At 34.4% G+C, this 15,076-nt stretch overlaps 1 protein-coding gene across 5 annotated transcripts in view; it reads right to left on the bottom strand.

The window, feature by feature from the left end:
• Positions 1–15,076, bottom strand: part of LOC122628980 (kinesin-like protein CG14535) — a 255,776-nt gene that overhangs the window by 12,456 nt on the left and 228,244 nt on the right. For all 5 annotated transcript variants that reach the window (XR_006327163.1, XM_043811929.1, XM_043811930.1 and 2 more), the window contains one exon: positions 9,756–9,953. Coding sequence is in view for 4 of the 5 variants with exons in the window: in XM_043811929.1 (XP_043667864.1) it covers positions 9,756–9,953 (198 nt within the window). In the remaining variant the exon portion in view is untranslated. The remainder of the gene's footprint in view (positions 1–9,755; positions 9,954–15,076) is intronic.

The following is a 15,076-nucleotide window of genomic DNA, read 5'->3' as shown; positions in this document are numbered from 1 at the left end:
TATATATATATATATATATATATATATATATATATATATATATATAGTTGTATTGTATAATAACTTCTGTAAATATGAAGATATTTTAATGTATCAATAATAAAAAAAGAATAATCATAACGCGATTTTAAAAAATAAAAGAAAACAAGTAATAATCCTTAAGTCTTTACGAAGTCGATTTATAATGTATAAAGTATAAGAAAATAGGAAATTTATGGAGAACAATATTCTAAGCTTCCATGTGGCACCAAAAACGTGCTTAGAAATATGTAGAAACTTGATGTAAGTACATATATCGCAGTCGTACGATCTGGGTGAAGATGAGAAATAAAAAAGAAGAGAGAAAAAAAATAAAGGAAAAAAAAGAAAAGAAAGAAAAAAGGAATAAAAAGGAAAACAAAAATATAAAAGAAAAATAAAAGAAAAATAAAAGAAATCTGTAAGTCGTGATAAAAGACAAGAAGTCCACGAATCTCGGCTCCCAAGAAACGTGTACGGAGAGGAAAACGAGGATAGCAGTAAAAAAGATCTGTTTCGCCATTTCGAAACGGCGTCGAGGGGCCAGAATGCATGCCCTTTCTCAAGGGAGATAACGCTTTCGTAAAATTCTCTGACATATATATACACACACATACACACCTATATATATATATTGTGTGCACATTAGTACATGTGCGATCGATGTTACTTTCGAATGAAATCGAACGTGACCAGTGTTATTATATTTATATCATCGTGCTGAGAAATTCAATGCCTGTGAAACCGCATAGTGTATTTTCTTTCTTTCTTTTTCTCTCTCTTTCTCTCCATCTCTGTCTTTTTCTCTCACCCTCTCTCGCTCTCGTTTTGATTCTCACGATTTCTATAACTTTATTGAATTTCTACAACCCGAGGAAGGTTATTTGAATGACCCACGGTCGAAGATTTCAATCGTGAACCTTTTTCTTTCCCGGAAATAACAATCTATATCGTAAATTGAATAGACAATTAATAATCAAAAAAATATACGTGTAACTTCTCTATGAATTTATAAAAGTAATTAAAATTAATATTATTACAATTGAACTTACTGAAATTTATCGAAAACGTCATTGTTATTATTTTAGTTTATTCAAATTTATATCGAAGATTAATTAGATTAAAATTTTTTTGTAATATTTTACTTTAATTTTGTAATATTTTCAAATATTCGTACAATGTACTACGGTGTCGCGGCTTCGTGGCGTCGCGACGTCAACGTGGCGACATTTAAAGGAAACGGAGATGGAAACAAAGTGTCAGAGGAAGAAGAAAATTAAGGAATGCTCGGATCTCTCGTATTAAAGTGAAAACACGGAGCCTCTACTTAGGTAAGAAGGTCCGGAGGGAACACGAGAAGACAAAGTCGGCGTATTTTACGTGGTCGTACGTTCACCAAAATAAATGCTCCACGTAGATTCGTAAATGGCGAGAAGAATAATAGAACGGAGAGATGGTGAGAGAGTTCCACTAGAAAGCTTTTCTTCCTCATCTTGGCATGCTCGCCAAGAACGTTCTTGGATGACGAAAAGATTCTCTTTTCTTTCTTGAAATGGAAAATTAAACTATCATCTAAAAATTTGTTAAGAGAGAATAAAACATTCGGAAAAGTTATTGAAGTACGTAAATAAATTATATTTCCTCTTAATGTCTTTTATTGTCTCGATGTAAAAGAAGATTTCATGTTTTATATAAAAATAGAAAAAGAATTTTATTTGCGATATTCGATAAGTAAAATTACTATTTTTAATAAATAAAATTCTTCTTCAATTTTTGTATAAAAACTGGGACGAACTTTTCCATTGATCTAATATTAATGACGTCGCTCATAGATTTTATATAAAAAAAAAGTTTTAACTACTTGTCACGATCCTTTCGTTTTTTTCTCTCTATCTATATATCTCATTAAAATTTTAATAATTTTTATTCAAAGAAAAGATCAAGTGGATGTATTTGAATATGAAGTAAGATTTTATGCTATAACAATAAGTATAATAATTTCACGTTTGTAATAGGTATGCTTCGCAATGTGAAACGTTATGTTGCGTTGAGTTCTTTTCAACGCAACAGAACGTTGAAGTTTACCAAAAGCCTGCTCGTAAGTTTTGCGAGGGGACCTGCCGCTTTTCTCTCTCTTTCTCTCTCTTTCTTGGATCTACTTTGCAGTGAGCAATTAAAGAAAAGCGTCTTTCTGGTATACCGGGTGGCTCCCGACGAAATGGTGCCGAGCAATGGACCACGACTAATTCTTCAGAACGAAGAAAGAGAAAGACTCACGGGTCGTTTTCTTAACGACTACTTGCCTTCCTCACTTTCCTCTTCTTCTACTTGACTCGTTCTAACGGTGATCTTCTCTTTTCTACTTTTCCCTCTTTCTATTGCACGATAAAACCTTACTTCCAAAGATCACGATCTCTCGATCTTTTCCATTCGATAATTCGTGAGCAAAGCAGGCAGACGCATACGATGAATAAAATTAAGAAATGAACTTTAGTTAATAATCCAAATAATTTCGTTAATTTCTTCGAACGATAATTAGGATGATATTTTATCGTTGAATTTTACTTAAATGAAATTACTATAATTAAGACTATATATACAATATATATATATACTCTCGCAGTTTTCATCTAATCGTATGTGCTATCGAAACAACGTTGATATTTATGGTTGATGTCGTTATATCGAATCAATATTGAAATTCATCTTCAGATATTTTAAACCGATAAAAGGAAATGTAATGATTATAGATATAACGTTATTTCTATCAACGTCTAATATACGGATGCTAAATATTTTTATTCGTGTTCATTATTCGATCGTATCGAATTTTTATCAAATTAACAATAATCTTGACTCGTTTGTTTTTCATTATAAAAGAAACGAAATAAAATAAAGTAATACGTAGATATAATTATATGTTATACGTTGATATATGTTAATAAATTCGTAAAAAGAAAATACATGTAAAAGTTACGCTTATCTAATGTACACTCTTCTATGACCTTGCTGCAATTGATCTTGAGATGTTAAACAAAACGATCATAGAACGCAGTACGCAAGAAATCAAAATAATCTCAATAGCGGTCACATTGTTCCACGATAATTTCTACGTGATAAGTTTATCCCTCTTGAATAAATAAAAATAAATGTTCTCTATGAATTTCTATAGGACGAATTAGTACCTTGTAAGTATTTAAAAAAATTTTCACGATGATCTTGTACGCATAAAATAGTAAATAAAAGTGCTGTACGGAAGATTAAAATATTGTAGTAAAATACGCTGGAGATATATGTTAATAAATTCGCAAAAAAAAAAAGAAAAACAACATGTAAAAGTAAGGCTTACTTAATGTTCATTCTTCTCCAATGTTGCTGCAACTGATCTTGAGATGTTAAATAAAACGATGTTAGAACGACAAATTATCTAATTAACGATCGCATTGTTCTGCGATAATTTCTACGTAATAAATTTATTCGTCTTGTATAAATAAAAATAAATGTTCTCTAAGAATTTCTATAAGACGAACTAGTACCTAAATAAATGTTCTCTAAGAATTTCTATAAGACGAACTAGAACCTTGATATTGCTTTAGAAAAGTTTAACGATGATCTTATACGCATACGATAAAAAAAAGTAGTATACGAAGGATTAAAATATTGTAATAAAATACGCTGGAGATATCGTAATAAATTCGTAAAAAGAAAATATATGTAAAGATAACGCTTACCTAATGATTACTCTTCTACGATCTGGCTATGACTAATCGTGAGACGTTAAACAAAACGATGTTAGAACACAGTACGCAAGAAATCAAAACAATCTCATTAGCGGTCACATTGTTATACTGTAATCTCTACGTAGTTCGTCTTGAATAATCAAAACAAATGTTTTCTAAAAATTTCTAGATGACGAACTATTTACCTTGTAAATACTTTAGAAAAATTTAACGATGATCTTATACGCCTAAGGTAATAAATAAAAACGCTATACGGAAGACTAAAATATTGTAGTAAAATTCGCTGGAGATATATGTTAATAAATTAGTAAAAAAAAAAAAAAAAAACGACATGTAAAAATAACGCTTACTTAATGTTCATTCTTCTTCGATGTGGCTGCAACTAATCTTGAGACGTTAAATAAAACGATGTTGGAACGCTGTACGCAAAATTATCTAATTAACGATCGCATTGTTACGCGATAATTTCTACTTAATAAATTTATTCGTCTTGTATAAATAAAAATAAATGTTTTCTAAGAACTTCTATAAGACGAAATAGTACCTTGTAAGTAATTTAGAAAAATTTAACGATGATCTTATACGCATACGGTAATGAATAAAAGTTTTATACGAAGGATTCAAATATTGTAGTAAAATACGCTGGAGATATACGTAATAAATTCGTAAAAAGAAAATATACGTAAAAGTAACGCTTACCAATTGTTCACTCTTCTACGATCTTGCTGAGACTGATCTTGAGGCGTTAAACAAAACGATGTTAGAACGTAGTACACAAGAAATCAATACGATCTAATTTGCGATCACATTGTTGCGCGATAATTTCCACGTAATAAATTTATTCGTCTTAAATAAACGTTAATAAATTCGTGAAAAGAGAAGACACGCACAGATAACGTTTACCTAATGTTCACTCTTCTACGACCGGGCTACGACTGATCTTGAGAAGTTAAACACAACAATGTTAGAATGTAGTATACAAGAAATCAATAATAGACAAGATCTCATTAGCGATGACATTGTTACGCAATAACCTCTACAAATTTATTCGTCTTGAATGAATCAAAACAAATGTTTTCTATAGGACGAACTTGTACCTTATAAGTACTTTAAAAAAATTTAACGATGATCTACACATAATGTAGTTAATAAAAGTGTTATATAGAAGAAAAAAAGATTCTGGTAAAATACGAGAAAGATATATATTAATAAATTCGTAAAAAGAAAAGATTCATAGAGGTAATGCTTACCTAATGTTCACTCTTCTACGACCGGGCTACGACTAATCGTAAGACGAAACAAAACAATGTTACAACGTAGTGTAGAAGAAATCAAAACAATATAATTAGCGGTCGCATTGTTACGCGATAACTTCTACGAGATAAATTTATTTATCTCGAATAAATCAAATTTCCTTCGATTCTCGAAATTCGATAATTTTATTTTTTTTCATTGTGACGTATCTAAACGAAGTGTTAACGAAGAACGTAGTTAAAATTTCATGGTTTTTCCAATTTTTATACGATTTCTATATCGTCAATTGTGTATATACATATATATATATATATATATATATATATATATATATATGTATATGTATATGTATATTGATTGGTGGTCAGGACGTTGACCATCATCCGTTTAAAATCGAGTACAGTATGTACGACCGCGACGTATAGTCGATCAGCAACGTTATTGATGAGTAAAAATAACCAAATGGTTTTTAACTGTCTATCCGTTCGATTTGTATTATTTTAGACAGTTGTACTATTTTTTTCTTTCTTCTTTTTCTCTTTTTTTCTTTTCTTTTCAAAACGACTACCTCGAAATATTCTCACTTTTCGAAGTCAACGGAAATATTAAACGCAAGATTTGCCGTCATAATTTTTGAACGGCGATAAGAGCATTTTGGAATTAAACGATCCGACTCGTTAATCTTGAAACTTTCGCGAATCTAGTCTTTAATTAAAGCCGGCGGACCGTTCTTATGCGAGAAGACGTTTCAAAGCGGAAACTTCTCAGAGCTTCGCGAAATCACGACTCCGTTGTAAATAACGGAATGAACGGCGAATCTGATTTACAATTAATTTGACTTAGCGAAGAGCTTGAATCGGAACATAAGTAAGAATCAGCGAAAGAAGAAGAAGAGAAAGACAGAGGAGAGAGAGAGAGAGAGAGAGAGAGAGAGAGAGAGAGAGAGAGAGAGAGAGACAGAAAGAGAGAAAGAAGGAATTTTCTCTTTCTATCTTTATTACTATCTCTGGATTGGTCGAAAGATGCCGCGAGTTTTCAGTGCTTAAGAAAACTTCAATAATTACCAGGCTGGATTATCGAGTTCCCAAGAGAAGGAAGAAATACAGACAAGAAAGATAGCGAATGAAAGAAAGAGAAAGAGAAAGAGAAAGAGAGTGAGAGAGACATAGAAAAAGAAAGAAAGACGAAGAACAAAACTAGAATGGACTGTAAACGATGTAAAAGAAAATGTAAAGGCTTAGATAACGAAACGAAGTTGAATCCAAGTTAACTCGAATGTATATCCACTTTCCACATAGTAGGATACTGAAATATCTAGAAAATGAGTTCGCGAAGAAAGAAAAGAAAAGAAATAGATATGAACGAGTTACAGAAAGAAAGAAAGAGTAAGAGATGGATAGGTAGATAGACAGATAGATAAATAGATAGAGAAAGAGAGACAGAGAGAGAGTGACATCGAGCAACTTAAAGTTCATTAAAAAGAGCAAAATGATGTACGAGTATGCGATAGAAACAGATATAGGTTTACGAAGAGCAAACGATATATTCCGTAGACGCGAGTTACTTATTTAATAAGCCGGGAAATGAATTGCATCGACTCTTCATTAGATCGCCTGTCGAGAAAGAGAGAGAGAGAAAGAGAAAGGAGAAAATCGACGATGCCAAACCGGCTCGGTTCTACGCGTATGAGATCGCGATTACTTCGAACGTGACAGGAATTTCTCTTCCCATTTATTTTACCTCATCCCTTTCCTCACTTTACCACAAGTATCTCGCATCTCGCATTCAATGATGAAAAATCAAACGAATACTGATACACCACGTAGACGGTAATTACTTTGAAAATCATCTGTTTTGATCTTCGTACTCGTCTTACTCGTTAGACCGATTGATCTGAATTACATAAAAATTCGTCGTTGCTTCTTTCGCGAGAAATTATGCAGATTCAACGAAAAAAAAAAAAAAAAAAAAAAAACAAGAAATAAAAATATAAAAAATAGAAATATATAAAAAAAGAACGAAATAAATAAATGAAAAGGAAACTTTTGAAAGGATAATTTTGAAAGGATCTCAGAGTTGTTAAATCTACTTTAGTATTCATCAGGATATCCGCCGTTATCTTTTACGATTATTTTATACTAGACGAGACAGAAGTTGTAATAGTACTTCAGATAGGTTAACCACCCTCGATAATAAGATAAGGACGAAAGACACTTTATAGATGTGTAGTATATGTATATCCGCAGACGTATATAAGTTCTTCTATCTCTCTTCTCACGTTACTCCTGCAATTCCAGCGTCCAATTATCGAGATGTTAAGGATGAGAATACTAAGATATATATATATATATATATATATATATATATATATATATATATATATAGAAAGAGAGAGAAAGAGAGAGAATAGAAGAGAAGGTGGAAGTTAATTTTCAGAGTGATAGAGCCATTCTTCATAGAATTCCGGAGTCTTCGCTCGTGGATAGTTTTCGTAAGCGCATCGTGACTGTCTCTCTCTCTCTATTTATCTATCTATCTATCTTCTTCTTTCTTCATATAAATTACTAAGAAACGAATACGAGTCTTTATTAGTTTAGCAAGTCTTTCCTCTTTCGCAATTCTTCGAGAGGAGGCAAACGATGTGTACGGATAGATGAGACAGAAGAGTAGTAAGAAGAATAAGAAGGGGAATAAAGAAAAAAGGAAATGATCTTGGCCCTCTCAATTTTACGGACCACCTCGTCCAGTCGGCGGTCCGTGAAGAAGAAACCAAATTGCGGCCAATACCACCCTTCCGCATTTGCCCATCTTCCTCTTTCTCAACCACCCTTCGTCACCCCTCGACCAGTCTTCTTTTTCTTCTTCTTCTTCTTCTTCTTTTTCCTGCTTGCATATTACCAGTCTCGAGAAATCCTCGAACACTTGAATCTCTTCCGGTCGAAGGATCTTGGATAGTCGGACAACGATGATTCTCATTCTTGCCAAGACAGCCTCACGTACGAGACATGATAAAATAGAAACGACGAGAATTGGTAGGTTACGACGAATCCTCGTTTATGATCATCCTCTCGAATTTGTCGAAACGAAGATGTGGCACGTACGTTTGGTTTATCTAGATAAGCTACATTTCTTTTTCTCATTCCTTTTCTCTTTCTTCTTTCTTCTTTCTTCCTTTTTCTTTTCTTCTTTTTTATATTTTGATCAAGTAACTCCTGAGAGAATTTCAACCGGCAATTCGAGTATAAACGGGAATTTCATCGAGAATCGAGTTTGTTCGAGGAGAAAGAGGACAGGAAGTCCACGTGAAAAATTTTCCCTTTGTCGTTTCCGATCGTGTGTCGTTTCCGAGTGAGATGGAAACATCACACAAGAATATCTTTTTTCGTCTAAGAACATCGTCCTTCTTACTTTCTTTCCTTTTTACTTTCTTATTTTCTTTCGATCACCAAGTATTCTAAAGAAAACTAAAGGAGAGACCTTTAGTCTCTTATTTCACGTATCACGATTTACGATTTTCTTCCGCTTTCTTTTCCGAAGGAATCGTCTCCATAAACGCAGAACGTATCATTTTTGAGAAATAGAAAGAGAAAGAGAAAGATAGAAAAATTCTTGACGAGAGACGGTGAAATGGGGCGCGTAATCTAACGGGATTTATGATGTATGCAGCGTTTACGACTCTATAACTCAAATGGTTATATTTCCTCCTTGGATTTTTATAATGAAAAACGTATCGATTGCGTCCTCTTACAAGTCCGCAGTTTCTCTCTTTCTCTCTTTCTCTATCTCTCTTTCTCTTTTACAAAATATAACAAAATTTATTAATATTCATCAAAATATAAAACGATTTCGATGGCGTTAACGTAATAGTAGAACATAGAGATCTCTAATAGAAATTGTGTCTTGTTTCCAATTAACGCCGTATAATCGAACTGTCGGTTTTAGTTTCCAATTGAAATTCGTACGGTCAACTTCTAATGACTATTACGTTTCCCTAGAGTTCAACGACACAGATAATAGTTTAAAACATTGATCGATAATAGTTATTATTTTCTTGATTACGATTTAAAGTCGTAATAGTACATACATGTTTCTCTTTCTCTTTCTATTTATCTGTCTCTTTGGTTTTCTCGTTAAAACCAGGTTATGATTAGAATGACGATTGGAAAATTGGATGAGTTTCAAGATTAAGTTCGGTTGTATTCGAGCGTGCAACGATTTCCTTTATCTCTTTGCCTCTCTCTCTCTCTCTCTCTCTCTCTCTCTCTCATTATTCCAACGTACTCTGCAGTAATTAATCCGAACGATTATACCTGGCCGCATTGTTCGAGGCATCAAATTAATTGCGGGAACGTTAAACCCCATCACGGAAAGGAGAGAAGCGCTCGAAACTTTCCGGCCCCTCGTGGCTTCGTCCCTCGGCGACATTCGAGGTTAGAAATGGCGGGCCTCGTTTCCTCGAAACAAGATTTCGTCGAAACTTTTCGAAGAGTATTTATTAAAAGCCGAGGGCAAATAACGTTTAAAACCAAGAATTCTCACGATTCTAATCTCATTTTCTTTTTTATCCGTCAAATAATTCACGAATTTTAATTAACGATAATTAATGTCACCATGTCAGAGAAAGCCGCTGTTCATTTCCTAATTAATTTAATTAAAAGTAGTACATATTTTCATTGTAATATTAAGTAAAATTATTAAAGAGAATAATCGTCCCTTCTTTTCTCTTTCCGACGAGACACTCACCATTTGCATGAGCGGCAAGAAGATCTCTCAACTGTTGCTGGCCGGTGGTCAATTCAACGCAACTGACCCTCACGCTAAATCTGGCGCCGGTTCTCTGACGTTGCTCGGAAATTCCACGGAAGAGCCACGCTATCGCGCATGGGATTGCACCCAAAGTGTGGCCTGCCTCAGGGGTGCCCAACATTGTGTGAGACTTGCCTGAAAAAATAAAAATACATTTCTATCAATATCAACGGATCGTTTTTTTCCTTCCTACCTTTCTTTCTTTCTTTTTTATTTTTGTTTTTTTTTTGTTTTGTTTTCACATTGCTATCACTTTTACTGCTCTTTAGAAACACATTCAATTACGTTCGCGAAATAAAAATTGCTTTTAATATAATAACATTGTCGATTTTATCTCTGACATTTAAACGTGTCCATAACAAGTTTCTCTTCAAACGTTTCTATTACTTCTCACGTAACAAGATTAATCTTTTTCATCTCTTTCTCTTTCTCTCTTTCTCTCGATTTTAACAAAACACCGAAAGGATTGACACGAAAAGATAAAGATTCAACTATATCGTTATTTCCCTACTTTAATTTCCTTTAACATCGTACTAAAAACGTTTCCCTTCCGCTTCAATCTCTCTAAATGCTCAGGTACTGGCCCTTTTACGAGTTCTCTTACCGTTAAATACAAACGTTTCTATGCGAGTTTTGTCGTGGTACGATCATGAGTCGTTTCGTACGATTTAGAAAACGTGACGTCGAATCTCATTAAATTGATTTCTTCGAAGGCCGAGAAAGAAGAGAAAAATAAAATAAAATAAAATAAAATAATGAATTAAAAGATATAGAAGAAAAGATATAGATGAAAAAAGCATAAGCACGGATTAGGTTGATCGTAGAGAAGATCGATACTCCTATTCGGTGAAAATTCAATTAACGCCAACTGATAGATACAGCAAGTGTTCAACTAACGCTGGATAGATGCAATTATTGCGATATTTGATTTGCGGTACGCTGTGGAGTTGCGATTAATTTGTTTACCATTTAGTGGGCAGATGTAACGCGTGACAATGAGCCCCAAACGGTGTCGATGAGTCGAGAGAGAAAGAGAGAGAGACAGAGAGAGAGAGAGAGAGAGAGAGAGAGAGACCAACGACGATATACCACGTAGTTTCGTGATTGGTCTGTCATAACGAGCCGTGGTTTTAGAGTAAACGCGCGATTACACTTTCTGGTAATTGTGAATTAAAGCTTGCAGATGCAGATGCAGATCAAATGCGGGCTATTAAAATCGTATTCATTGAATGAACGAGAAAATATGTGAGAATTTTGATAGTGTCGTTTTACGACGATGACAATGGTTATTATATCATTTTTATCATTGTATCCTCGTAATTATTATTTAACATGAATATTTCATCAATTAATAATATATCTTTTATCTATTCATAACGTCGTATCGTGTTTTAATATTAAAATAGTGGATGATCGGTCGGTCCTCGATCTCGAAAGAGTAAGAAAACTTTTCGGAGTTTTACGGAAAGATCGACGGCTGCCATGGCGAGCGTTATTGATAGGGAAATAAAAGCACCTTTATTAAAATCATAAAACAGTATGATAAAGTGAGAAGAATGATGAAATGTGAAGGAAAATGTGGTGAATGAATGAACGAATGAGAAGAAGAAGAAGAAGAAGAAGAGAGAGAGAGAGAGAGAGAGAGAGAGAAATAAATTGAAAACGAAATGAATGTGTGTGTGTGTGTGTGCGCGCGTGATTGTATGTAGGTATGATAAAGAAAGAGAAAGATATCAGAACGAAGCAAGGGGCTGGAATGGTAACAGTCGAAATAATGGAAAAGCAGGAACGCCACCGTTGAATCTTAAACGTTATTTAATTGTCTTAATGTAAGACGGTGAATTATGTTGTTATTTAATTAGAAAGACCGGGAAACGTGCCGTCTGCTGGTGCTTTCGCAGGATAAACTCGATGGTTGGCTACGTGTCTCAGTCCGTCTTCTTCTTCTTCTTCTTCTTCTATTTTATACTATAATACTTTTCCATTGCCAACTAAAATTCCACTAAAGTTATCCTTTGCTTATCTAAACCATCTTAGACAACGAAATTCCAGCAATCAAGAAAAGGAAGAATCTCGTATAAATATCGAATAAATTATCTCTAAATACGAATTAATCCGCGATACGAATAATATCCTATTTCTAATCTATTGTTCCTCTTTTTGTAGAATCATCTTTTTTTATTTTCTGATCTAAGCTTTTTGTTTCAATCCATTCTAATTGATCAAACTACTCTCTCTTGGAACTTATTCGAAGTTGGGAAAGGGTTCGATGGGGAGAAAGAAAAAAAGAAAGAGATAGAGAAAGGGAAAGAGCGTGGCAAAGAGAGAGAGAGAGAGAGAGAGAGAGAGAGAAGGAAAGAGTACACCATAAGAGTTATGCACACTGGAGGGTAATTAGCAACGCGTTACAAAGTACAAAGTGGACTCATTGTCGCGACTCTGTTTGCGACACTCTTCTTTCCCTTCGTTCTTCTTTTTCTATCTTTTCCTTTCTTTATCTTTTTTCTTCTTCTTTTTTTTTATATATATATCTATCTATCTATCTCCTCCTCCTTCTCTTCCTATTACTTTTCCTCCTTCTCCCCTTGCCGTTGTTCGTTCATCCACTTTCAGATTTTTCGTGCGACAAATGCCGCACAGAAAATCTGTTGCTTTGAAAATTCCATCGTTCTACCCTTCCTTCTCTCTCTCTCTCTCTCTCTCTCTCTCTCTTTCTCTCTCTCTCTTGCTTCTTTCTCTTTTTTCTTCATACATTCCCATCGCCATTTGTACGCACATTCCCGTCTCTTCTCCCCCACTAATTTTTTCACTATATCCCTTTCTTTCTCTCTTTTTCTCGCTCCTCTCTTCCTCTTCGTATTTTTCCAGTCGTGTTACTCCGTTCGTTCTCTCTCTCTCTCTCTCTCTCTCTTTCTCTTCTTTCTCCTTTTTCTTTATCATACGCACAGTACTTTTTATCAATTCACCGACGTCACATATCTCACACTTCGCGGATTCCATTTCGAAAATTGTACACATTCGATTACCTTTCTCGATTTTTCTTTCACGAATTTTTCACATTTCTTTCCACATCGTATAAATCTTTTCTCTTTTCCAATTCTCTGCTTTCTTTCTTTCTTTCTTTCTGTCTTTATCTCCTTCTCTCTCTCTCTCTCTCTCTCTCTCTCTCTCTCTCTCTCTCTCTCTCTCTCTGTCATTCTATTTTTCTCTGTTCCTCTTTTCGTTAGAAAACGTGAGGCACGCCGGCAAAGAGTTAGGGCTGTTAGGATATAAAAAGGAGAAACGAGAGTGCCAGCGAGAAAACTACGTTCTCTCTCGTAGCGATGATCAAAAGCGGTTTGCTCGAGGACTCGCCTGAAGTATCTCGGCGGGACGCGAGTGCTCGAAAGTTCGTTTGGCTCCCTTTTTCACTTTTCTTTATCTATCACACGGCTACCACACCATTTTGTATTTCCCTTTTCACTTTTTCTTTCCTTTTTTTCCTTTTTCTTTTCTTTTTCTTTTCTTTCATTCTTTCTTTTTCTCTTTTTTCTTTTTCTCTTTATTAAAATAGCATCCATGAAATCTGTATCTGACGATAATCTCTACTGTCAGAGTTTGGACTCTATCCGAAGCTTTGAAATTTTAAGCAAGCTTACCAGGTGCGTTCGTTAAAAGCGACCAAACTTTTCCAACTTAATAACACCGAGAAAGAGAGAAAGAGAGAAAGAGAGAAAGAGAGAAAGAGAAAAAGAGAGAGAGAGAGGGGGGAGAGAAAGATAGATAGAGAGAAACTTTGAAAAGTTTTCTGGCTTTTCATCGACGATTAATGGTAACGAATAAACGTGGATGGAAAATTCGACTTACGGTTTAATATTATAATAACGATAATAAAATAAGAAATATGCCATTTATCGTTTATTGTCGTTGATATCGAACGATCGATATTCAAGATTATATTTGGAGATATCTAAGAGAACGAAGTCGTAGTTAATTATAATCGAGAGAAGAACAGAAATGATACTCGAGTTTTCCGACGTTCCCTTTACAGTTCCTTTATTTCTATCGAAGTGTGTTCTTCGAAAAGATCGCAATATGACAATGAAGAATTCCTTCGTGAAAGAATGTAACAAGACGCGTAAGAGTCACCAAAGGAAATCGATTTCAGAATACTTATCCTTTTTAATCGAAGGAGTTAAAGTATAGGGAGAGGGAGGGGAGGCGTTATAGGGGTGTTGGTTAAAGAGAACGAGTTTTGAGGGTAAAAGAATGGTGTATTCTTATCCTCGAAGAATCGATGGGTAGATTTGAAAAGAAATATTTCGTTTCCTCGATTATTCACGGAGACAATGAACCATCAAACTTCTTTTCGTTAAGAGCGAGAAAGAAGGAGATGCTTCGAAACAATAGTCGATATTTTGCATACTCGATAGGTATCGATATATCATATAAAATGGTATTATTAAAGACCAATTGTTGATGATAATAATAAAAAATATATATATATATATCGAAAAGACACGTAAGAAATAATACGAATACGATTATTTTCACAATACCGATCGAAAAAATTCAGCGTATAATACACGTATAATCACGGATAATAGACGAGAGCTATGCGTGACTTTGTTGAAAATGAAAAAGATCGATTTCAAGCTAGCTGTACTTTAATCTTACCCGTTGAAATCCATTTTTCAGAGTGTATCGATCTCGCATCTCACAAAACTCGAAGCAGAACTAAAAGGTTACCTATGCGTACATGCACGCGAATCTGCATATCCTATACTTTAGAATACTTTAAAAACGTGAAACGTCATGCTCTGTGATCATGATCTCAATCGTGATATATTATAAATTGTAGATCTTGAGAAAAAAGAAAATAATTTACGATGGCAATTTAACCATTGAAAATCTTCTCTATCGCACTCGGTATGATCGACAGTAATTTACTCTAAAAAGGATCTTACGTTGTAAAGAAGTCAGCCGGGTAAAAGAGTGGGTGTGTAACTTTAACAAAGTTTAATCAGAGCCGACGGTAAGTTTACCATAAATCCTTCGAACCTCGAGAAGTACTTCGTGCCTCTTCTCTTTCTCTTTCTCTTTCTCCTCTTTCGCCCTCTTTCCTTTTCTTTCGTCTCTTGTTACACCGATAGAGGAATAAACGAGAAAGGAGATAATCTCTGGCAACGTGCGTTAAGATTCGAAAGGTACAAGGAAAAGGAGCGTGTCCTAGTAGCATACATTATCCTTTACCTTTTCATCCCTTCGTTCGTTTCTCC

Source organism: Vespula pensylvanica, chromosome 4, assembly GCF_014466175.1.
Source record: "Vespula pensylvanica isolate Volc-1 chromosome 4, ASM1446617v1, whole genome shotgun sequence".
In the NCBI taxonomy this organism is placed as follows: Eukaryota; Metazoa; Arthropoda; class Insecta; order Hymenoptera; family Vespidae; genus Vespula; species Vespula pensylvanica.
Note: the sequence above shows the minus strand (reverse complement) of the source record. Positions and strands in the feature narration are given on the sequence as shown.